The 25,488-nt window shown below is 50.0% G+C and overlaps 1 protein-coding gene across 3 annotated transcripts; it reads right to left on the minus strand.

Moving 5' to 3' along the window:
- Positions 1-1,276: 1,276 nt before the first annotated feature.
- On the minus strand, positions 1,277-25,239 carry NLGN3 (neuroligin 3). 3 transcript variants are annotated; one of them, XM_056130082.1, is made up of 8 exons: positions 25,093-25,239; positions 21,825-22,486; positions 21,124-21,183; positions 16,644-16,703; positions 14,838-14,987; positions 6,841-7,026; positions 3,216-4,005; positions 1,277-2,439 (listed from the first exon to the last, which is right to left on the minus strand). In XM_056130082.1, exons 2-8 carry the CDS (start codon positions 22,279-22,281, stop codon positions 1,596-1,598), a joined length of 2,547 nt encoding a protein of 848 aa, XP_055986057.1. In that variant the 5' UTR covers positions 22,282-22,486; positions 25,093-25,239; the 3' UTR covers positions 1,277-1,595. The 3 variants fall into 3 exon arrangements, with proteins under 3 accessions (XP_055986057.1, XP_055986058.1, XP_055986059.1); XM_056130083.1 differs by lacking the exon at positions 21,124-21,183; XM_056130084.1 differs by lacking the exons at positions 16,644-16,703; positions 21,124-21,183 and having other exon boundaries at positions 1,278-2,439.
- Positions 25,240-25,488: the final 249 nt, after the last annotated feature.

The raw sequence follows: 25,488 nt of genomic DNA on the forward strand, positions 1-25,488 counted from the left end.
TATCCCATTCTAAGTCACAACAACAGGAAGCAAATATCTCTGGGAAAGAGAGGGCCCCCAACTCTGTCAAGGCCAGAGTCCACACATCTGAAACTGTACTGGTGTTCTGACACGAGAAAGAATTTCAGCATGTTAGAGGTCAAACCTCCTCCCAGCCCCCTGGTACTGGATGAGGGCAGGATGGTGAGATAATGCTGACGGTGGCGGGAGGTGGCAGCAGCGGGCGGGAGGGCAGCAGAGGCAGGAGCAGAGACGTGGGGGATGGGGGCAGCGGCTGCGCAGTGGCAGCAGTAATGGAAGTTTTTTTTTTTTTGCCCGTTCATTAGGTCCACAGTGCTTCAGCTTCAGCTGCATGAACCCAGACCGTTAGGGGCAGGATGGAGGTGGGGAGAAACACAGAGAGAGGCGGGGTTCCTAGCCCCCCTAACCCCGCCCTCTGTCGAATACCCTGCTGGGAAGCCTGTCGGGGCAAGGCCTGTGCAAGGGAGGCAGGTTGGGAGTGCTAACTGGATTTTTTATTTTTATATCAAGACACTGTGTTTAAAATTTTTACAAAGGACAAACTCCATGGGTTTCCGTTAGTGTTTTAAGAACTTTTCTTTAAAAAAAAGCCAACAACAAAAAACACCGCCTTTTTGAAAGAGAAATGACAGACACAAAAGAGACTCTGTAAAGAAAATGGGCAAATTTCTGATAGTGTTATCCCCAAGGACAGAGGCAAAACCCAGATTCTACCCAGGGTCCCCGATAATGACATGGCCTCCACAGAACCTGGATCACCAAATCTCAGGCTCCCTGGTTTAGCCAGGCCTACTTGGCTTCTGGCAAAGGGGCCTGCAGGGACAACCTGTGCCTTCTCTCTACAATCCTTCAGGGGGCACAGACACGGCTTGAGAGCCCTCCAACCCCATCCAGTGGGATCCCCTTCCTCCTTCCACCCTCGGGTTGCTCGAATTGCTTTCTTTCTCAGGATCCTGTTCCTTGGCTGAATTGTGTGAGCACTTGGGGGCTTCCCAAGCCAGAGGAACCTGGGCCTGAAACCTTTCCTGCTGGAGCCTCTAAGCACTTGCAGGTCGAGGAGATTTTCTTCCAAACTTGTTTTAAAATCACCCAAAATAAGACCCATGAAAAATGCCAAGTCTGGGGAGGAAAGAGCTACTCTGCTCTTGAAAGTTCCCAAGTCTGGAGTTGGTAGTTGATGTAGTTCCAACAGAGCAGAAGGTGAGCACCAAGGGGGTGTCCAGGTGGTGCTTTTAGGTCCCCCGGGAGTGTCTGTGGTCAGGCTTGGGGAGCTTGCTTCAGCTGCTGTTTCATGGGGCTGCTGTTCCGTGGGTCCTAGGTTTCCCAAGGACTCATTTGTGTCCCGGTTGGGAGGGCTTATTTAGGTCTACTTCCATGTTGGTGTTTTTGTACATGCGGGCGCATGTCCACATCTGTTGATGTCTGTGTAGGTGTTTGCTGTCAAGTGTTGTTGTTGTGTGTGCACACATATACGTGTGTCCGTGTCCGTGTGTGTGTGTGTGTGTGTGTGTGTGTGTGTGTTCATGGATCTAGGAGGGAGAGAGCTGGGAGAGAGGCCGTGCTCTGGACTGGAGCTATACCCGGGTGGTGGAGTGTGAGTGGGGCAGCCCAGTACTGTTGAATCCCGCGGCAAAGGTGTTATAGGGGTGCAATGTCTGCAGCCCTACCAGGGAGTTGGGGATCATAGTGATGGTGTTGGGAGTCATGAGTGGGATGTCATCAGGGGAACGCCGCAGGGTCAGTGTGTAGTCGGGCAGGGCAGTGAGGCGAAGTGTGTCGTGGGGGGGACCAGCATCACACTCATGGTGGGTGGGGCCTAGCTGTAATGCTGCCAGCTCCTCCTCGGGGGCAGGTCCCAACTCAGGGGCCCCAGCTCCCCTCTGAGGGCTAGGCTGCCGCAGGGGCTCCTGACGCCGTTTGTCTTTCCTATAATAGAGGGCAGCAAAGGCCAGAACATTGAGGAACAGGAGTGAGGCCCCCACAGCGATGGTGACACTTAATTCAGTGGAGTAGTCACGAGGGTTCTCCACCAGGAGGGGCCCTGCATCTTGCTCCCCGTTCCAGGCCCCCTGTGCATTCTCGTTGCTGTAGGCAGGAGAGATGGCTGGCCGCTTGGTGCTCCAGGTTTTGCCGTTGGGCCTGCGGGTGATGTGGGAGCTGTGGGTGGTGTCTGGGGGCGGCACTTTGGTGGTAGTGGACGTGTAGTGGAACATATCATGCAGGTTATAGAGGTGGGGCACCAGGTGTTTCCAGAAGGCCACCTTGGTGGCCCGGTAATGATCTCGGACCCTTGGCTTCAGCCCAATGTGAAGGTAGAGCTGATCTCGGGGATTGTACTTGGACCAGGCCACTTCCTCAAAGCGGTTGGCTTTGGTGTGAATAAACTTGGTGTCCTGGGGTACTGGCTTGTTGGGATCTCTGAAATAGCACATGAAAATCCGGGGTTAAGCATTCTGCATCTCACACCCATCCCAAGCCTCTTCCCCAGTACAAAACTTCCTCCTCCCATTTCAATACTTTTCAGAGTCCCTGCTTGTGTTCATACTGCTCTTCTGCCCCAGGCTTTGAACTTCTTTCTATGTCCCACAGTGTCAGGGAAACCATCCAGCCTGTGCATTCACCCATGCTAGAAAACTTTTTTGGGGGGTGTCTGACCTATACCCAGTGGTGCTCAGTGTTTGCTCCTGGCTCTGTGCTCAGGGGTCACTCCTGGTGGTGCTCTGGAGACAATATATGGTGCTGGAGATCAGCGTTGACCTGAAAGGAAGGCAAGTGCCTTTACCCCTGAACTGTCTCTCCAGCCATAGACACATTTTTTGCTCACATATTACTGAGCAGCCACCAATCTTTTCAGCTGCCCAATTTTGCCAAGAGCCCTTTAAAGGCTCTTTCTAAATGCACTTTATTCCCATCTATGCAGCCTCTGGCCCTTGAACCTTGAAGCACATAATTGTGCTATGAATGCAATACATACTCAATCCAATCATGAACTGATTTCAGTGCTTCAACATTTTTTGAGGGAAGGAATGGTAGGAATGACTTATCAGCAGGGAATAGAAGGCATCAGGTAAGGGAGCTAGATTTGGGGAATATCTTAGGAGTGGGGAATCATTAGATAGGCTTACATAACAGAGTGGAGGGGAGAGCTGGGAGTCCCCCCCCCAAATAAAGAAGAATCCCCCACTTTTCCTTACCCAGTCTTGGCAAAGTTGGTCCAGTAAGTCATGACGACAGCACTAAGCATAACATCATTCTTGGAGAAGTTGCAGGGGAAGAGGTCAGTGGGTCCTACCATAGGGACACCAAAAACATAGGGTACTTCATCCCCATGAGCTGCATCTGACCATGCTGGCTTCATGAGGCTCTGGCAGTGATGATAGAAGGCATAGAAGTAGGTAGGTGAGCCATATCGGGCATGCAGATCAGCTGTCACCACTGAGGGCTCCACCCACTGATGGTCAGTGAAGAGGGCCACCAACGTTTTACGGCGGGTCTCAGGGTTGTCACGGTCTGCCCAGTCTGTGTACATGAACTTGATGGTTTCCCGCAGTGTATCCTTGCCCTCAGGATAGCCGTAGAGATTGTCCACAAAGTTGGAGACTGAGTAGTCAAAGTCTGTTCCAGAGACCCCATCTTCAGGGTCCACCACACCTTCCACAAACTTGAGGCCCTCTCCCTGGTTGACACCTAGCATGATATCATAGTTCAGGAACTCTCCCTGTTCCATGAGGATCTCAGGGTCATCAGGAATAACGTCACCATCAATCACAGGGCCGAAGGCCACATGGTAGCGGGCCGGCTGGATGTCCTGTTCCACCAGTTCCTTCGCACTCTTTTGCCGAAGACAGTCTACCATGTCCACTGTGTCTAGCACATTACAGCCCACCTTGTCTGCCAGCAGGCTCGTATACTTCACGGGTTGGTAGTTTACAGCCCAGCTGGACAGAGCAGAACCACTTTGGATAATGGCCCTCTGGAAAAGCCCTGTGGAAGACAGGCAGTTCTAGGTCAGTACTGTGTCACACACAGTTCAGGGCTAGGCCTTCCTTGCCTGTGTCTGAGGGACAAATCAAATTCCTCCCTATTCCTTTGTTACTAAAGTGGCTTTCAGGTTAGGACAGACTGGGAAAGAGGGACAATCCATTAGGCTGGGGTGGTAGGTGAGAATCAAAGGAGGGCTCTGGGGCTTTCCTCATGCCTTCCCTGAAGGGTTCTCTGCCTGCTTCTGGCCTTATTTGTCCTGGGGCAATGGTTGGTAACTTGGGAGTTAAGGAAATGCCAGGAAGAATTAACCCCTTGGGTCCCAGACACCAGCTTCCTTATGTTCTCTCTCTTTATCTCTCCTTGTCTTCCCCCCTTGCTTCCTGCCCAGCTGGGCCCAGCTCTGTGCCAGCACACCACCAGGGAGCTGGCACTTCTACCACAAAGGGGTCTTTTTCATGAGAGATGAGAAATTCAGGCATGAGACAGTTTCACATTCTGGGAGTTTGGGGAAGGATTCCCAAGGGCAAAAGGCTGGGGTCCGAAAGATTTAGGGACTGAGGATGGCTACTCTGTAGCCTTCACAAAGACTTTTTCCAGAACTCACTGATGGCTAATGTCCAGATTTTCCCCTTACAGAGGGAGGTCAGGTCAAAAGACTCGATGATTCTTGCCCCCATCCTAGATGGTGGTGGGAGGTTATCATTTTCTCCTCCCCCAGCATCTACCCATCAGGCACTCAGTTTTATTCCTCTCAGAGATAAGCAGTTTGCTTGGGTAGGAAGGAAAATAGAAATTACTACTTAAGAGAGAATTTCCCTTTTCAAAAGATGATTATTCTACATATGGTGATTATAGAAAGAATAGATGTTTAAAGCAGCTTGGGACCCAGGACCCTGGTCTCCTGTGAGGTAGAGTACAGCCTTGAAACTGTTCTTTCCAGGGAAAGTGTCTCCAAGTAGAGGAAGTCCCCATTCCTCCTTTAAGAGAGAGAAACACTATCACACTGTATTACTCCATCTTTCTTTGTGGGAAGAGGTTCTTATCCTCATTACTTCACTGAGAATCACATTCTAAGATGGGGTATTCCCTTACCAGGATAGTCCCTGGAGGGACAGAGATATAATTTCTAGGCCAGAAAACTAATTTCTCTCTCTCCCTCCCTTTCCTTCTCTTCCTCCCTCCCTCCTTTCCTCTCTCCCTTTTTCTCCCTTCTCTGAAAAACACAGGCTACTTTTTGTTTGGGGCCACACCTGGCAGTGCTTAGGTCTTCTGACTGCACTCAGAGATCTCTCTTGGCAGGGATTGGGGGACCATATGGGGTACTGGGGATTGAATCCAAGTTGCCCTAATGCAAGGTAAGTGCGCTATATGCTATATTATCTCTCTGACCCCCCCAAAGGCCTTTTTCTGTTCTGGCAGGGATTGAATGCAGAATGTTACACATATGAGGCATGTGCATTACTCCTGAGACACATCCTTTGCGCAGAGACAGTCTTTCTTCAAGAAGAAAGGGATGGGGTGGAGGGATACTGGGGACATTCGTGGTGGAAAATGTACACTGGTGGAGGGATGGGTGTTCAATCATTGTGTGACTGAAACTCAAACATGAAGGCTTCATAATTGTATCTCATGGGGATTCAATTAAAAAAAGAAATGGAGGGCTGGAAAGATAGCTCAATTGGCTGAGCACATACTTTGAATATGGGAGTTGTTGGTATCATATCCAGCACAGCATGCTTCCCCAAGCCCTCCCCCCAAATGACTCCAGAGTATCAAGCTAAATGCAACTCCTGTGTCCTCTGGGGGTGACCCCAAAGCTAGAAACCAAAACCAAAGACAAATATGAAGTCTCTGTGAGAATCTTCAGTTCTGGGGGTAAATCAACACCATCTATGAAAAAATTTTTATGAAAATAATCTCCTCTTGGGCCACAGAGATAACTCAACAGGGTGGAGGACATGGTGGCCGTCATTTGATACGCAGCACTGCACACCGTCCTGCAAACAATGCCAGGATTGATTCTCCCAAGCACAAAGCCAGGAGTAGCCCCTGAGGACCACCAGGTGTGGGCCCCAAAGGAAAAAAATATTGTCCTCTCTCACATACTTCCTTTCTTTAGAGAAGGGCACATTTCTCAGAAAGATCTCTCCTTTGTGAGAAGCTCACCTTTGCTTCCCAGAGAATGTGCCGCATGGTTCAGAGGAGGAAAAAACATTTCCTATGGAGTGAAAAGAGCCTCTTTGGCCTCTTGGAAAACTCCCTGACAGAGAGACTCACTGCAAAACAACAGGCTTTCTTTGAGGATAAAAATGGGATCGCCTTTTGGTGGAATGTAGAGTCCCAGAGGAGATCCGGAGTCCAATCATATATCACTACACCTCTAAAAATCCCACTCTGCTGCTTAGCGAGCCTCACTCCAAGGCCCATCTGCTCCCTTCAAGGACAGTTAGTTCCCTCTTGTATGGACTTGCTCTTCAGAGAGAACAGCAGAGAATGAGTGTTTTTGACATTATTATAAAACTAATTTCCGCCTGAGCTCTCTACCCTGAAGTCACAGGTCCTGCCCAAGCTGGAATATTTCTTCTGCCCCCAAATAATTATTGTCCCTTCAGATAGAGGCTTTCTCCTCCCATGTTTCCAAATAAGACTCCTGCACCACAAGGACAATTGGACTTGCTTAGGATTAGAATGGGATTCTCTTGTGCCCTCTCTCACATTGAGAGGTTAAAGAGGACTGCCTGATTTCCCCAGGGTGCTCCTAGGGTGAGGGTCCTGTGGAACTTGGAAGGGTCCTAGCACTTTGCCAGGTCAGGTTTTGCCCCAGGAACTACTTACCCTCAGAATGATGTGACAGTGTGAGGAGGCTGACACAGGATGCGCCAATGCCCGAGCCAAAGACGGTGATACGGTGGGGATCACCACCAAAAAAGGCAATGTTTTCGCTCACCCAGCGGAGGGCCTGGATTTGGTCAAGAAGCCCATAATTGCCTTTGGCGGCCTGATCACCGGTGCTCAGGAAACCTGGATTTAACAAACGGCAGCAGGACAGTGAAATCAGAGGGTATGGAGGATTTGAGTTAAGATGGCTGACCAGAGTCAGGGGCCTGAGGCTATAGGACAGGCAGAAAGTGTAACTCTTTCCACCTAGCTGACATACACCATTGCTACTTTGGGCAAAACACAGCACCATCTGTAGAGTAAAGATCTGCTCCTTCTCCCCCATTCTCCAGCTTGGAAGGATGGTTCTAGACCCTCTGAAGTGGATGCCTCTGGGGCCAGAGAGATAGTGCAGCAGGTAGGGCACTTCCCTTGCTTGCGGCCCACCTGCATTCGATCCCTGGCATCCTATATGGTTCCTTGAGCACCACCCAGAGTGATTCCTGAGTGCAGAGCCAGGAGTAAGCCCTGAGCAAGACCAAGTGTGGCCAAGAACCACAAGAAAATCAAGTGTGCGCCTCTAGCTAGGAAACATAAACTACAGCCACAGCAAGTGATTGTGACTCAGCACTATCGACCTGAATGTACATGACCGTAGGTCCTGGCCTGACTGAGTGGAAGGTGCTTGGATGCTCGAGTCAGTCCTTGGTTTGAGATCTGGTACTCCCACTTAGTGGCCATGTGGCCTTGGACAAGTTTTCTTTTATTATTCTCTGGGTTATAGTTTTCTCTTCAGCAAAATGAAGGTAAAAGTATTTCAAAGAACTGTAACACGGATAAAATGTACAGACCATATATAAAATACTTAGCATGTTACAAATCAGTCATTGCTGCTCTTTCCTTTCCTTTGTGCTCAGAATGAACTAAGTGTTCCAAGAAGTAACGCTTACTAAACTCTCCTTGCCCTTCCTATGAAAGTTAGTCCAGTTCTAATATTTTTCCCTAAGGTCTCAAGATTGCCCTTTCTCCTCAGTCTTAGCATAGGTCTTCATTTCTTTTCCTCCAAGACCTAATGAAACCAAAACTCTGGAATGGGGGCCAGCAATTAGTATTCTTAAACTCTCCAGGTGATTCTTATGCCCACTGAAGTTGGGTTAGGCCCTCACTGGGTTAGAACATCACTGGGTGAGACCATCTCTTCCTTCGGGGGAGAAATGAGGAAGTCAGTGCAGTGCGTTACCACAGAAACAGGTTTTCCCGCCCACCCACTGGGATTTGCTGCTGAGGATACATGTCACCATGGAGACTACCTTCCCACCCACCTGCTGGGATTTGCTGCTGTGGAGACTTGTTGCCATGGAGACTACCTTCCCGCCCACCTGCTGACTATCCCACAGAGATGTCCTATATTCCCCCAACCCTGCTTCCATTTTAGACTGATCCTGCTGCCTCATTTAATCTCTCTTCCCTAAGTCTTAGGCTTCTTGGAAGGCTCTCTTCTGCCATACAATTTCGGAGAGGTTCTTTCCAGGTGGGGAGTTATGGTGCTTCTCCTCATTGGAAACCCACACCGGGCATCAGCATTTTTAAATACCACAGCTACCAGCTCATTCGTAGCACCTGGAATGAACCTTGTGGGAGGCCATGTTTGAAGATATTCCCTCAGCCCACAGCGAGCTCTCTGGCAGCCCTGGCAGTTCATCAGCAGGAACTGAATTCAAATAGACTTCAGCAGGCACAAGACCTCATCCCTGCCTTTCTTGAGGCCTTCTGTTTCTAGATTCTTTAAAAGAACTCACTTCACTCTCTTCTGATGTGCTATTAATTTATCTTTGGTACAATTAATTATGAGATGTACTTAGTTATTCCTCTCAGGACCTTGTCACAAGCCCTCTTTAGTTCCAGGTTCCCAATAAGGAAATAAAAAAAAATAAATAAAGGCCCTCCCATTGATCATCAATTTGCTCGAGCGGGCCCAGTAACGTCTCCATTGGAGACTTTGTTGTTACTGTGTCTGGCATATCGAATACTCTCGGTAGCTTGCCGGGCTCTCCGAGAGGGGCAGAGGAATCGAACTCGGGTCAGCCATGTTGGCTGCGTGCAAGGCAAACGCCCTACCCGCTGTGCTATCGCTCCAGCCCCCCAATAAGGAAATGAGAAAGAATTAGAGAAAGCCTGAATAAGGATGCAAGGAGGAGCCCCTGTTCCCCTAGATAAGGCAACCAGCTACTTTTTACTGGTCCATTCACAAACCAAAGCTGCTCCTGTGCGTCTGAGAAAGCACTCTGACCAAGATCCAATCCAGCCATCCAAGCCTTGAGACCCTCCAGCAAAAATCACTAACTACTTCTTCTAGCCTGTCTCCCCTTGCTACCTCCTCTTTACTTCCCCCTCATCGTCTGCCCTTTTCTCTTATTTGGGCAATAGAAGGCTTGCAGTTAGCCTTTGCCAAGTTTAGTGAAATGTGTAAAATATGTATGTTCTGATCATCAGGAAGAACCTGTATCTGATGGCAGCAAATTTCTCTACCAGGTACTGATTTTTCTGCTTTAGGAACAAATATTTAAAGGGCTTGGATGCAGGATTTGCCTATTGCTCTCTGCTCCCTTGGATCCCATGAACTAGATGATAAGTGCCACTAAAGCATATGGATGGAATCTTGTCAACTACCCTGACTTCAAGATTCTTGCATGGGTCTGGGTAGTGGCTCAATGATAAGGCAAATGCCTTGCAGGATACCTGGGATTGATCCCTGGTACTACAGATGGTCCCCTGAGCCCCACTAGGAGTGATCCCTGAGCACAGAATCAGGAGTGATCCCCAAACCAAAATCCAAAATAAACAAACCAAAAGCTTATCAGCAGGGCAAGAGTGATAGTACAGCAGATAGGGCGCTTGCCTTGCAAGACACCAATCCGGTTTGATCTGGGGCATCCCATATGGTCCCCTGGGTCCCCCAGGAGTGATCCCTGAGGTCAGAACTAGGAGTGACCCTGCATTACTGAATGTGACCCCAAAATAAAAACAAAATAAAAGCTTACCAACAAAAGATATGAAGGGGGATCTGGTACATCATACCAAAACCATATATTTGTAACATCCAAGTCTTGAAGGATGCCTGAGCAAGAATGTGAGATTAAATATCTCACATTTAAAAGTAGGTAAAGAGATAATCTTGATTACGTTTCAGTGTCAATATTGAAAAACACAATGCCCAAAAGTAGTGGGGGGAGAGAGAGAGAGAGAGAGAGAGAGAGAGAGAGAGAGAGAGAGAGAGAGAGAGAAGAGAGACAGAGACAAGAGACAGAGAAGAAAAGCACCCGCCACAGAGGAAGGTGGGGTGGGGGTGGGAGGGTGATGGGAGGGAACCTGGAGACACTGGTGTTGGGAAATGTACACTGGTGGAGGGATGGGTGTTGAAATACTGTGTGACTAAAATCCAATCATGAATGACTTTATAAGGGTATATCTCACAGTAATAAAAAAAAGTTTATAAAAAGAATGTGAGATTAAATTCTGGAACACAGGATCAGAGAGATAGTGCTGCAAGTAAGGCGTTTGCCTTATATGCTGCCAACTCAGATTTGATACCCAGCACCCCACAATAGTCCCCTGAGCTCCACCAGGAGATATCCCTTATCACAGAGCCAGGATTAAGCTCTGAGCACTGTTGGGTGAGGCTCCCAAATAAAAAAAAAACAACAAATAGAAAAATTCTGGCATCCAGAATAAAACTTAGCAAGCCCCTACTTCCTCAGCCGAGGGATATTTACACCTGAGACTTGTTGAAGTCCTCTTCTTTTGTGTCTCTCAAGCCCACTGAGGGTTTCCTACGTAACAGTGCATCACTCTGGAGGGTATGTATATCCATAGACTAGCTTGAGACCATCTCCAAATGCATGAAATTTCCCAAGATGCCTACAGAAATACTTTTTTGTGTGTTTTTTGGGCCACATCTAGTGATTCAGAGATTACTGCACTCAGTAATTACTCCTGGTGGTGCTTGGAGGACCATATGGAATACCAGGGATTGAACCTGGGTCAGCTGCGGCAAGGCAAATGCCCTACTTGGTGTGCTATCATTCTGGCCCCCAGAAATACTTTTAAAGTGAAGAGTTTACTGTGCTCAGTGCTCCAGAGAAACTAGTAGGAGAGCAGGTGAGTGAATACATTTAATTGGGGCTCCAAAACTGATCCCTTGTTCTGGGTGGCTTTGGGAAAGAACAAAGAAGCAAAGTTTCAACTACATAGCAAAATCCACAAGCATCAGGGACGAACCCAAGTTCTATATGTGGTACTAAAAAATAAACCCATCCTGGATGTATCCAAAAAAACAATCAGTGGATTAGTAGTTCTGTTTGTGTTCTGGAGCAGGATCTGTCAGGGAACTTCTAACCAAGTTTCAGTTTGCGACTCCTGAAGTTTGGATATTACTTTGATCATTAACTGCTTAAATCTCCTCACCCCAGTATTATTTATACCCTTCCCAAGATGGACTATTATGGTTATCTAAATGATAATAAGCACTGGGGGGGGTGCACCTAACAATGCGTTAGGATCAAACTTGGACCCCCTGCCCTTTGAACTATCTCTCTAGTCGTTAAAGTGGAGGTTCTTTTTGCGGGGATTAGGTTACAACCAGTGATGCTTGAGGGCTACTCTTGGCTCAAGGGTGCTTAGGGATCAAACCCAGGACTTCACATATGCAAAGCAGGCAGGTATTTACCACTGAGTCCCATACTCAAACCCTAATACAGAATCTTTTTGTTTTGTTTTGGGTTACCTCCCTCCCCTCCCCCTCCGTTTGTTTTGGGACCACACCCTTCGATGTTCAGAGTTCTGTACTCAGGGATCACTCTTAATGGGCTCAGTAGATCATATGTATGGGATGCCAGAATTGAACCCAGGTTGGCTATGTGCAAGGCAAGCACCTTACCCACTGTACTGTTTGGTCTTGATAAGGAATCATTATATTAGAGCAGTTGAAGTGTTGTGGAGTGATTAGCAGAGTAGGAAGAAATACGGACCCTGTGTGCCAACTTTCAATTGACATTTTCAATCTTACAAGTAGCCCATTCTCTTTTATGCCTCTTTATCACATTTGTCCACTTTTCTCTTCCTTGTCTTTCTTTTTTTCTTTTCTCCCTTTTCTCTCCCTCCTCTCTATTCTTTCTTTTTCTTCACCTCTAGCTGATATCATAATAGGGAACTTAAACACAGTCTCAGTATTTAATTGCTTTGCTTTCCAATAACTTTACAAAATAGAGCTTTATTTTTTATTGTATTTATACTTTGGGGTGGGGCTTTGGGCCACATCCAGTGATGTCCAGGATTTACTACTGGTTCTGTACTAAGGAATCACTCCTGGTCGTGCTCAGAGGATCATATGTGATGCCACGGATTGAGCCTGGATCAATCACGCGAAAGGCAAGCTCCTTGCCCACTATACTATCGAACTGGCCCCTGTATTTATACTTTAAACGTTTTATTTTTTAATTTTAATTTTGTGGGATTTTGAAGCTACTCCCAGAAATGCTCAGAGACTGATTCTGTGCTTGGGAGTCACTGCTGGCAGTGCTCAGGATGGAACCTGGACTTCCTGCATGCAAGCCCTGCACTCAACTCTATCTCCTCCTCTGTGTTGATAATATTTTAAAGTAGCTGATTGAATCTCTTCTATCAAACCTTAGAACTGAAAATGGCAAAATGACATCTGGCCTTTAATTATAATGTATACACCTGTATTTCTGATATAATTATGTCTGTGTATATACTATTCTTCAGGAATTCTGCAGCCCTCATGTGTGGGTTCACAGCTACCTTCACAGCACTGTTTTCACTGGCTGATACTCAGATTTCCATTCTCAGCAGGATGGAACCACTTACAAGAGCCTTGCTATGCTGTCTGAGGTGACTCAGAAAGAGAGAAGGCCGTGGCAGCAGCATGAAACCAAAGCCCATGACACTGTGGAGAGACTGTGGAGCTACTCCCTCTTGTCTATCCCGGTGCCACTGAATGGATCATAGGCTTTCATCTTTCTTAGAGAATATCATTTGTCCTGTCTATAGCTGAAAGAGGAGTCTTACCAATCCACACAGTAATAAATAAGGGCTAGTGAAAAGGAGAGGGGCTTTTTGCACTCATCTCCACACCCAGATGCAAGACACCATACTATAACCATGTATTCTAAGAAAAACTCAGACAAGATAGTGGTAGCCAACTGGCCATGGAGTGAGGCTTGCCTAACCACTGATTTTGCACCCAAGCCTCTAGAGCTCAGAAAAGTCTAGATTTCCCACCTGAACTCTGAGGACACAAACCCTCAAGCTAAGTGGCTGTGTTAAGCCCCTCTAGAAATATGGAGCTGCACATGCCCTGTGAGGCTTGGGTGAACATCTGAAAGGGAGCAAGTTCTTATATATTCAGTCAAGGCAGTGGATAAGGCACTGGACAAGGCACTCATTTACTTCCAGACCTTGGCTGCAGAGAGGCATTCTCAATCACCAAGAAAGTACAGGGTAGAGGGATAGCCTAAATCACTGAGATGAGCATACAGATGACAGAACTTGTGTGGGGACGAGTGAGTGGGTGTTTCTGAGGAGACCGTGGGGAAATAAACCAGTCTGTGGGAGTGGGTGTATGGGAATGTATGCACAGAGAGTGAAGGCATGTACATGTGTATGGAGGCTGCAAAAGTGTAAGGCGTGAAGGTAAGAGGGCGGTGTGTGTCTGATTAGAGATGGCAGGTATGGGTATAGATATACTTGTGGGTGGGGGTACATGCACATATGTGTGAATTGAATGTATCTGCAGAGTGTGGGGAAAGAGTATGCCTTTGTGTATAATATATATATGGGGGGTATATATGTATGATATACAGGAATATGTACATGTGGAATAAATATAGAGGTATGGTACCCAGGGTATATATAGGAGTGGAAACAGGGATATGAGAGTTTTTTGTAGATGTTTGATAAGTGTGGAATGGGGGAGATGGGGAAGTACAGGTTAGTGTAGAAGTGTATAGTGAAGGGGAATAATAGTTTGTGTTGATCGAGAGACTGTACATGGGCCTGCAGAAGTGGGATGTTTAGGGAGATATTGTATATGTATGCACATGTGCATATGTATTCAAGTTGTAGATGTGTGGCGTTCACATGTGGATGTTGAGATGCATAGAGCTTATGGATGGGGCAGAGAAAAGTGTGAGTGTGATTGTGTGTAGTGTTTATGGGTGGAGACATGAGACATGGAAATATTAGAGATACAGAAGGAGAGATTTATGGGGACTTGAGTGTGGGTCTATAAACACAGAAGGCGAGACAAATCTATAGAAGTGGGGCATGTCTGTGGTGTGTACAGAGGTACATGGATCTGTGAATATGTGGGGGGACATATGTGTGGAGTATGTAAAGAACAATGGAGAGTGTGTGAGTCTATTGATGGGAATGTGGGAGGTCTATGTAGGTCGAAATATGTGTGTGTTTATTAGGGGTAAATGCAGAATAATTATATGCATAGAAGTGGATGTGGGAGAGTGTGGGCGTGTGAACTTGTGAAGGTATGTGGGTATATGGGTATGTGATTTGCTAGAAGGACTGTGTATGTGTGGGCGTTTGCGGGGTGGGGGGTTGTTTAGGGATAAGCACACAACACTAGAAAAAATGAGCTTTACAAAACTGAGCCAAACTGAAGTTTGGAGTCAGAAAACTAGCTTGAAACCTAAGAGAAAGTGAAGATTTGCTTGAAATTTCAGTGACATGGGAAGACACTAGAAAATGGCCTGGGGGCACGGAGAAGCTCCCAGCACTTGGGAAAGGGTTATGAGATAACATCTTGACCAGGGTGGTTAGCAGTAACTAGAGAAACAAGGCAGTTTTTGAAGCCTCAGTCACTCTTTCCTTTCTCAGTGACAATCTTGGCTTTTTTCTAGGCATCTAATGAGGAATCATACCTAGAACTCCAACCCGGTAGTTGAGGGTGATGACGATGACGTTACCATAACTGGCCAGGACGCTGCCATCAATCATGTTGCCCGTCCCTTCCATGTAAGAGCCTCCATGGATGTAGACCATGACGGGCTTAGCACCACTGTCCCGGATGTCTGCAAGGAGAAGGGGTAAGACATAGGCTGGGTAGGAGCCCTTCCTCCCCAACCCCCACCAGCCCTGGGGGTGGGAGTGCGGGCATCAAAGCTATCCCAGGTGCCAGGACACCACTAACTCTGAGGGCAGGACTCATGGGGTTGCTCAGCCTGGGCTCAAGCACTGGACATAGACCTCTAGACTCGGGAATGTTTTGAAAGGCTCTGGTTCCAGGTAGCCTCAGTTGAAAGCCAGGTCTGCCTAACACAGCTAGGCCTAAATAGACCATGGCAGGGTCCTGGGAACTGGAGGATGGGGGTTGGGTACATGGTTGGGAAGAAACAGAAGAACTCTTCCTCTGACAGTATTGAGTGAGTCCCTGCCCTGGGCACCCAGGAGTCCTGGGACCTGACATGGCTTTCAAAAGTAGGGAGTTGGGAAGGCCTGAAACCCCCAAGACTAAACCAGTTACATGAAAATATGGCCATTGGCAGCAGCTGCCCCCCCCAGTGCAGACAGAGACAAGAGGGGTAGTAAAAAGGTGTGGCACAGGGAGACAACAAGGAAGGATGTGGGGAAAGGGCAATGAATGGCAGAGATGGGGGGGGGAACCTTATTGACAAGGGTTCTAAGCCATATGCTCATTTACCCGATTCTCCCTGGACATTAGGCAGGCTTTACCGGAAATACTGGGGATGGGGGTGGGGCAACGCAGAACTAAGGAGAGCCTGTCTCCAGTCAGTTGCAAGATGAAGAACCCCCCTACCCCCAGAGGCCATTCAGTGAGTGACCTTCAAATTTCTGGTGGGGCTCACTCAGTTAGCACGCAGGGCCGGCAGTCCCCAGCAGGCTCCTGACCTGCTCAACTCTACCTGCAGCTTCGTGGTCTGGGAGTTGGACCAACACTGCTACACCAGCACAGCCCTACCAGCCACCAGTAGGCCCCCTGGGAGCTTACTGACCCCTCCAGGGCTAGGCCTGGAGATTTTCTCAAGAAGGAAGGAAGACAGTTTCAACCGTCACCCCAAGATCTAATGCTTCTACTGACTGAGCTGTGTGTCCTGGCCTCCACCAGGCCCAGTGTCTCTGGACCAGTGTCTCTGGACCTAATGCAGCCCAAGGTCATCTCTTTCTTCTGAGGAGAAACCTGGAGAGGGTCTAGGCGACGGTACTGCCACAACCCCTTTGGTGGTCAACTTCATTCCTTGATATCCCACTGGGCTCCACTCCTGGGGGCCAGTCTACCTTTGAAAAACAGATGTCTCCTTGCCAACAGTTTTTTTGTACCTCTCACCCTCCCTTAGGCCGAGTTCTCACCACTCTCCCTCCTGCTTGTAGAGGTAGGTGCCCACGAACCACAGAAGATTGGGGGAGGAAGCTTTCTCTGGCAGTGCCCACTTCTACTGGAGGGCTGAGAGGGGGGCTGGGGACCTGGGCGTGGAGGATGCCTGCCCCATGTCTCTGCCTGTGGTCCCCTGCTCCCACCAGCCATGTCCATCACTTCGGCACTCCCTGATGCCGAGTTGGCCAAAGATGGATTCACGGCCCAACGGCCTTGTACAGGAACAAAAACACACCAACAGACGGACAGACAGACAGACGGGGCTTCTCCCCATCAAGAAGGGGAGGGGCTCTGTGCCATGCACCAGCTGCCGCGCCCTGCAGCCCCCAAATACCTTCATCTTCATCCCCGTCATTATCCGCTAAGTCCTCGCCCTGTTTCTTAGCGCCGGATCCTGGGGACCAGACACGGGGAGACACAACAGCACAGAACAGAGAACAAAACAGAGAGAGAATTCAAAAACAGCATGACTGCAGTGTGGCCCAGCAAGCCAGCTCTGGGCCTGGGCCCAGGACAGGCAGGAGGGATGGTGAGAACTGAGGGAATGGGTGGGCTGAGGCCCAGACCTCCAGGATGATGGTGTGGCAGGCCCTTGCTAGTGCTGGCCTCCCTGCACCTCCCTGGCCCACCTCCCTGGACCCAGCAGCCCATCTGAACCCACTCCCCTCCCAGATAGGAGGAAGATAGCGGCAGGTGGGCCAAGGCACAGAGCCAGAGACCCCCTCAAGGAAAGAGGCTTCCCCCCAGGTAAAAGGGGCTGCAAGTGTGTACACATGTAGATTGCACTAGAGAACAGGGCAGGTACTGAGAGTGAGAGGTGGCCTTTCTAGCATGAGCAGATATGGATGTGAGCTACTGAGGCAAAACCAAACGGGTACCTCGAACCTCAGCCTTGAGTTATACGTGGGTCCAGTGGGCAGACTCAAGCTGGGCCTCAGCTGACCCTGATTCCCACAGAATATGAAAGATGAAGCTTTCCCTCTGGTTTCCCTCAGGACCTCCTGCTCTGGTTAATAGCAAATGCGGTTCGTGCCCACAAGAAGCAAGCCTGATAATCACAAGCTTTGCTCTGAGACATAGAGAGAGCCAGAGAGGGAGGGAGGGAAAGAAGGAAGGGAGAAAGGAGAGACAGGAAGATAGGGAGAGAGGGAGGGAGAGAGGGAGAAAGAGAGAGGTAATAATTCGTACTATGTACTGAATATCTAATGCCAGGCACTCTACACCTGCTACATTGTTCGATCCTCACACCCCAGTGAGGTAGATACTATCTTCATTGTTGCTTCACTGATGAGGAAACTGAGGTTCAGAGAGGTAAAGTGACTTTCTCAAGATCACACAGCTAGGAAGTGCTAGAGGTGATATCTGCTTGACTTCAAAGCCCATGGTCTTTCCACTGCACCATGTCACATTTCTAGGATGGGGAGAGGGATGGGGAAAAGTAAATGAGAAAAGACACGGAGTGTGGAGGGGAAAGGAGGGCAGGAGAGCAGAGAAGAGACTAGAGAGAAAAGCGACATTTAGGATCTGGGGTAAGTTGACAACTTCCCAGTTACTGGACGTCTCCTTCCCTTTCTAAGGAGCTTCAAAGAACCTCTTGAGAATGTCATTGGAAAAGGGGCGTCTGCCACTGTCTAGATGCTGATCAGGGAAGCAGAGGTCACTCTGCAGCCACCTCGGGGCTCAGCCCATCCTCTTGTCTATGACACCAGCTACTCTTAGCCTGGAGACGGCAAATAGCCCTCTTTCTCAGCTGTTCTGGGCTCTGGTGACTGAATTCCCTTACAGCTATTAATCAAAACAGGGACCGCTCTCATATTACAAAATGGCTTTTCAACTCAAGCAAGAGCCCAGCCTGGGGAGGAGGGAGGACAGAAAGCATCTCAGGCTCCCCAAAGCACCTAAGATCTTAATACCCACAGCCCATACTGCCCTCATCAACCCTGTGGGACATGGGGCATCAGCCACCACGCAGTAGAAAGCCCCTCAAACTGAGAGGAATCACTCATGCCTAAACATTTATTCCTTCCAACATGATTGGGGTGCTGGTGGGGAGATGGGATGTCTTCTCCAGGAGTTCCTTCCTTTCTTGTGGGCGTATCTCAGCCCTGTTCTTTTGCCTCACCCGACTGTGTATGGTTCTGTGTGGTCTCTGTCTCCCCCATACAGATGCTTTCATAGTCCTTCATCTTAGGCCTTGCTTCCTGGCCAACTTCCCCAGCCTCCCTTAGACCTTAACATTGCAGCTTCAGGATCCCAGCTAGGTCTGCCTTGCCTTTCCTCTGTGCCCCAGCATGTATGGATAAGTGGATGACCTCCTGGAGCAGAGTCGGATACCAGGGACACGAACCCTAACTACCCCTGTCCAGTGAGCAGGCCGAGCTGGCTGTCAGCTGACCCCCACAGGATAAAATAGGAGATGTAGCTTTCTCTCTAGTCTTCTTCACTGGGGTTGCCTAGTAATTGGGGTTTACTAGTAATTTACTAGTAATTGGGGTTCATGTACACAGGACCCTAGCCTGAGAGAGGAAACGTTGATATGAAATGGAGAGAAACCTCTACATCTAGTGGGGATGGGTATCACCCAAGAGACAGGATTTCTGTTTGCAATGGTTGACAGGCCCTGGGTAGGGAACAGATCTGACTTGCTAAATGATCAAAAGCCCTTGGCACACACTCTGAAACCTGCTCCAGGGCTTGACCTGTGGGGCTTAGGGAAACCAGCTGAGTTTCAGTACTAAGCTAGGAACTTCTTCAGAGGAGCCATAGGGCCTTTAGTCATTTCTAAATCTGTCCTCTCCCTCACATCCCAGCAGTATTTAACATAGGCCTTGCCCAAGGCCCATAACTGCAATGGCTAAATGTTTGTACCAAGTGGAGTTGCTAGTTAGCTCTGTTCAAACTCTTTGGGCTGCACTGAACTCTCCTAAGCTTTTCTGGGTGCTGGAGAGATAAAACTTCCTAATGTTGTCTCCCCTCTGACCACCCTCCAACCTCCTTAAGTAGGTAATGCAAAGGAACTGATGTAAATGGCTCAGCTGTTGGAATGGGAAAACCCTACTCCCTCTAGATGGGAAAATAGATATTCTTCAAGGAAAAAGTCTTTGCATGATTCACGAGAAAAGTTGAGATTTGGGCAAGTTTTGTGTTTCTTAGACTTGTGCCCTTTCTTTTTTGCCGCACCTGGTACTTAAGGCTTACTCCTGGCTTTGCCCTCAGGGATCACTCCTGGCAGTTTCAGAGGAACATATGGGGTGCCAGGGATTGAACCTGGGTCGGCTGTGTGAAAGGCAAATGTCCTGTCTGCTGTACCATTACTCTGGCCCCAGACCTGTATCCTTTCTGCAGCACCACAACACTTGTTAATTTGTGGGGGAAAAAAGTCATTACCTACAGTATGAAAGGTCTGGGGCTGTGTGTGGGAAGGTGGTGGTTCTCTGTTGATGGGACATCAGGCTTACCCAGAGCTTCAGTGCGCATCCAAAATCCTCAGAATTGGGACCAGGAGATAAAGTAAAGTGGGGAAGATGCTTGCTTGCCTTGCATGTAGCCAACCAGGGTCCTATCACATATGATTCCCTTAGCACCACCAGGAGTAAGCCCTGAGCACTTCTGGAGATGACCCACCCCCCAAAATAACCATGTCCATCCCAAATCCCTTATGTACACATTTGTGGCAGGGGGAGGCGTGGAGATGGAGGGAGGCACAGCACTTTGCCTGTCATTCTTACTCAGCTGTGAATTTCGAGGTAGGAATTCTAGCCACCCCATTCTGGGGAACCTTGCCTAACATTGCAGAAAAAAACCAACACTAAGCTTGCTGAAGTGTGGCAGGAATCACAGGGATCACAGCCTGTACCTTAGGCTGTTACCAACCCACTCAGAGTTCATCATTTTTTTTTTCAGAGTTAGGGAGGTGAGAATGAATAAATGGGAGTTGCCTCCTGCTGCAGTGGAAAGAACATTGCTCTGAGGGTCAAGAGAGCCAGGGTTTGGCCCCAGCTCTCCCACGGAGTGGCAATGGGGCCATAATGCACAGTAAGTCACTCTCCTGGGCCCGTTTCCTCACCCATAAAATTAGGGTGCTGACATTCCGGCCTTCTAAGCTTCCCTCTAGAGATGTGGAGAGGATCTTATGAGGGTAAGCATAAAGGCACTTTTCAGAAAACATCAAGTGGTATTTGAACAGGAAGATTTCTTCTACGAGAGTACAAGTTCTTCCCAGCAAAGGGGGAATTTAAAATCCAGGAGCATGTTCTTGCTTTGAGTTCACAGTTTGCCCATCCAGAGATGCCCAAAGTGAACCACCAGACTAGCCTGGGTCACTCAGCTTTGCTCTGGCCAGAAGTGATGGGCCAGGGAGAGGGATGACTGTGTACAAGTTTGGTTTCAGTCCTAGGGCTGGAGAGGTAACTGAGACTTTCAACCTAGAAAAGCAGGAAGTGGGAGCTGGTAGCTTTGCCACCAGGAAAAGAAAGAGCAGAACTTCCAGTGCCATCTTGGTTGCCTGGTTTCATCTGAGGCGTCTCTGAGAGAAGCACTGGCTCTGTGTTTGGCACATGCTTGAGGGTGGAATTGGGGACTGGCAAGACTGGAAGAAACAGGGCTGCTGCTTCTGCTCTGAACCTTCCTGAGCCACCAAATCCTCCCTGAAGAGAAGCCAGGGCCCTTGGATGTGGTGGAGCTAACAACTGCTCACCAACCGCCCCCTGAGCCTGGGCTACTTGAAGGAAGGCTGGGTTCTCAGGAGGCAAGGGCAGGTGGGCAGGCAGCCCTCCCTCTCTCTCTCTGTCCCTCCCCGCCGGCTCGCTACCTACCTCCTTTCCTACAAATTTTCTTGTTGGGCTTTCGGGCGCATTCCTTGGAAATCCGCTTTACTGTAAAATGAATAAAAAACTAAAAAATAACAGGAGGCCTCTGCCCAGGGGCATGCACCCCCACCCGCCCAGGCCCCAAGAGCTGCTCTGCAGGTGGCACATGGCAGAGAGCCTGTCCCACCATCTCCTTGTTTCTGTCACTTACCTTAGTGTCACCCCTGTGGGAGGAGGTATCAGCTAATGAAAGAGGAGGCACCTAAGTCATGCCCACCAGGCTTGCCCCCTCCCCAGCCCCACCGCCCTACCCCAGCACCCTTGGCCACACACATACCACCTTTCAAAGCAGGTGGAATGGCAACATGGGGGCCTGGCAGAGCTGGCATCCTCCCGCAGGCTTCTTCCAGCTGTGACCCGTACTCCCCCAGGGAACCCCCATTCAGCACTCCAGCCCTAGACCTGTCAAAGCTCTGAGGACTGGCCAGGCCCCTCCTGGTACCAGTGTCACTCACACGTAGGAGCTCAGACAATGCGGGGGAGGGAAGGACGGAGAAGAGGAGGGGGGGTCCAAGCAGAGTGATGATTAGAAGCATCTTCACAGACAGACAGAGGCATGCTGCAGGGCACACAACCACATGCCAGCCACAAACACAACGGGGTGGAGGGGAGGCAGGGAGGACACAGTGCCTGGCCACAGCACTCACCATCCTCTGTGGGCACATAAACATTCAGGTAGAGGCAGTCTTCATTGGGCTCCTGGATGTATGTGGCGATGATGTCCAAGTTGGCAGTGAACCAGACGGGCAGCATGACTTCGGGCACAGCTGTGTGAATGTTCTGGGGGCACACTGGAGGGAAGTGGGTGGCGTTCCGGATGCCCGACCAGGAGGGGGGTGGTTCGGGGGGCAAGAAACGTTTCTCGCCAATCGGGGCGGCGGCGTAGGGAACTCCCAGGTATTGGTCCACAGGCCCCAGCATCTCACTGGGCAGTGGTACTCGGGCACCTCTTAGCTTCCCAAAGTGAGTATTGACTGTAGGTGCTGGGGCCTGGGTGCTGGCCCTCAGCACCAAGCTGAAGAACCACAGAGTGAGGTACAGGCTCCAGCCAACTGTGGGCTTGGGGCTCAGGGACAGTGAGGGTGGGCCCAGCTGCAGCCACATGTTCTGGGCAGGGGAGTGGCAAGAAGGCAGATTCCTGGGTCACAGCATCAGCCTAACAGGCAGCCCCTTCATGGCCACACTGACTTGAACCTCAACACTGAGCCCTCGAAGGACACATACACGTGCCCAGCAATGCCGCGATCAGAGAGCAGGTCGTCCAAGCACCACAGCTTCAGAAAGGGGACCCCCTCAGGGCCAGACAGGCCTGTGGAAAAAGGGAAGTGCGTGTCATCCAAGTTGGTTGGTCCCTAGGGCTCTGCAGGACTTGTGCTCTTCTCCTCCATTAGGAGAAGCCTCGCACGTTGGTGAGTTCCGGGACCCATGGAGGTGCTTCCCAATCAGAACATGCTATGGGCCTGGCTATGGTTAGACAATCCAAGGGGATGAGAGACAGAATGACAGAAGTGCCACTGCAAGTTGCCAGTCCCCAGTTTCAACTCCTCAGCTCTCGGAGCTCTTCAGTGTTACTGGGAGCTGCGGTGGCTGGGGTGGGGGTGATAACTAGAAATAGAACTCAGGTCCCTGGGTTTGCTGTGTGAACTTGGAGCCCTTGAGTCGCCAGGATACAGTTACCCAATACAGCTATTTCCACATTGGGGTGTGATAGAGTCTCCTTATCCAGGGAGTCTCAGGCATAAGTAGGGAAAGCAGTCTATAGGAAAAGGATCCCCAAGTGAGAATTCAGGAGGGGCAGGGCACAGAACAGATCTTCACAGGGTCCCCAGGCCCTGCCATGCCCCTCCTGGACCCTCACTGTTTCCCAATCCTCAAGTCCTGGTCCATCCATGGGCACTCGCATATTACACAGAGTGCCCCAAACTGAGGCGGAAACCTCTCTGCTGAGCACCCTAAGCATTGTCCATGCTCAGCCTGTGTGAACCAGACAATGGAGTGGGTTTGGGGAAGGGAGGAAACACACATACTCAGCAACTTATAGAAAAAACTCACAAAGACTTCAAGAAGTAAGAGAAACCACGGCAGTATCACAGACACTGTGATCACAGACACTGTGATGCTCACTCACAGAGACAGACATCTCAGACCCGCGGAGATCCCCTCATCTAGCCCCACCTTCGGAGACAAAGTGCCTCATGGAAACACAGAGACTTACTGAAATATAAGCACACACAGTGCATAGGTAAATATCCAGAGACATATGCAGCATACTGGTGACACATAGGTGGGGACAGAAATCGACAGAGCAACACATTCAAGACACAGTTACACAGCAAATGCAACTACACAAGCACATATAGACATTCCCGTCTGGACACACATGCACACAATTTGGGGTCCCCCCATTTCTTCCACCTTCCAAGACTGCAGGATTGCTCCTTTAAGAACTGGCTGAAGAGGTGGGGGAGGGAGATTGGGAACGCCCCAGCCCCACGACAATTGACAATCAGCCACCACGAGAGGGGAATGAGAATGTGTGTGTGTGTGTGTGTGTGTGAGAGAGAGAGAGAGAGAGAGAGAGAGACAGAGAGAGAGACAGAGACAGAGACAGAGACACAGACACAGAGAGAGAGAGAGGCAGAAAGAGACAGACAGATAGACAGACAGAGACAGAAACAGAGACAGAGAAGGAGAGAAGAGCAAGAAAGAGGGGTTGGCAAAGCAACTAAAGGGGTAGGTGCTCAGAGGAAATGGGGAGCAAAGTACGGGGGTTTAGACTCCAGACATTGCCGAGAAAGCACCCTGGTTGAGAGGATAGGGGAAGGAAGGGGTAGGAGTAGGGAGGTGGGGCAGGAGAGAAGAGAGGGAGAGATAAAGAGTGAGAGTGAGAGAGTTGGGGGGGAGAAAATGAGAGAGAGATTGTGTGTGTGTGTATCTGTGTGTCTGTGTATGGGGGGGGGGATAGTCCGCAGCTGAGTTCACACAATCCCCCCATTCAGCGTCTCCATAGCAACTCTAGGGCACAGACTGCTCATTCACACGGCTTCCCCGCCAGCAACACCCCCCCCAACACCACCATTAACCCCCTCGGTGCTGCCCCTCCCCACAAATTCCATTAACACCTTCAGGATGCCTCTCTCCACAGTAACCCTTCCTTGCCAAAGGCCGGTCCCCTTGGAGTCAATTCCCTGAAGCCCCTCCCCTGTGAACACTCAGACAAACCAACCGACCCCCAAATGCCCTCTGTACCCTAGGACCTACTGTGAGTCCCCAAGGCCAAGATCTCCATCCTGGTCCAACTTGCAATTTGGGAGAAGACAAGGGAGGCAGCATTGCCAGGGATTGCAATGGCATCTGGGGAAGGGGCGGGGGCTCTAGGGGCTGGAGCAGCATTGGACAAGGGACATTGTGCAGGAATAGATTAGGATGGAGAATTGCCGTAGTGGGGCTGCGCGCGGGTTCAGACCGGTATTGGGGGACAGAGCTGCATTGGAATGGGGGAGGATAGGATAAAGGCCTGGGGGAGGGGGGCTGCAGGGAGTGGGGGAGGGAGCCTGGCTATGAAATGCTCTATAGAAGAGGGATGGGGCTGCACTGCGGGGGTCCCCCACCCCTGCTGGCAATGTGCTATACCGGAATGAGGTTGGGGGCTCCCTCAGTAGGGATATTTGATGAGCATGCAGCCGGATGGATGGGAAGATGATAGGGATGCAGGATTCAAGGAAGAGTGGAGGAAAGAAGCAAAGCAGGGGAAGATTGGGAGGGGGTCTGGGGTACCTACCATCAGAGCACATTCGGTAGAGAAGGATGGGGAGCACTAACTGGGGAGTGGAGGAGCCCAGGATTGCGAGGGGATAAGGAATGGGGCAAGGGATGGGCAGCAGGCGAATGAGAGACCGGGGCAGGCGGCCTCACCTGTTCCCCGGGCTGTTGCGAGCGACTGAAACGGGCCGCGGACCACCCATATCGCCTCCAGGCCAAGGGCTCCGCACCCAAATCCCCGAGATCTGCTCTCCGGCAGCCTGGCTGCTGTGCCCGCGCACCGAGGGGGCGCGCTGCGCGTGCCCGGACACGGGGGGGCGCGGTCCCTGCCATTAACTCCTTTTGTGCCATAGATGGCTCAAGTCCTGGGGCATGGCCCAATTCCTCCCTTGCTCAAGCATTCTGCTCACGCTCTCTCCCGCCCTCTCTCTCTCTCTCTCTCTCTCTCTCTCTCTCTCTCTCTCTCACACACACACACACACACACACATCACACACATCCACACCCCCTCAAGTCACAAACAGGTGATCTTCCTGGGCAGCAATTCCA

The sequence above is a fragment of the Sorex fumeus genome, unplaced genomic scaffold (assembly GCF_029834395.1).
Source record: "Sorex fumeus unplaced genomic scaffold, SorFum_2.1 ptg000073l, whole genome shotgun sequence".
NCBI classification, from domain to species: domain Eukaryota; kingdom Metazoa; phylum Chordata; class Mammalia; order Eulipotyphla; family Soricidae; genus Sorex; species Sorex fumeus.

Bases quoted from the DNA above. Each gene is read 5' to 3' on its own strand.
- NLGN3 (XM_056130082.1), bottom strand. From the start codon at position 22,281: ATGTGGCTGCAGCTGGGCCCACCCTCACTGTCCCTGAGCCCCAAGCCC. The intron at 16,704-21,123 runs GTAGGTAGCGAG...TCTGGTCCCCAG, and splicing joins GAAAATTTGTAGGAAAGGAG to GATCCGGCGCTAAGAAACAG. The intron at 4,006-6,840 runs GTAAGTAGTTCC...TGTCTTCCACAG, and splicing joins ACTGTCACATCATTCTGAGG to GGCTTTTCCAGAGGGCCATT.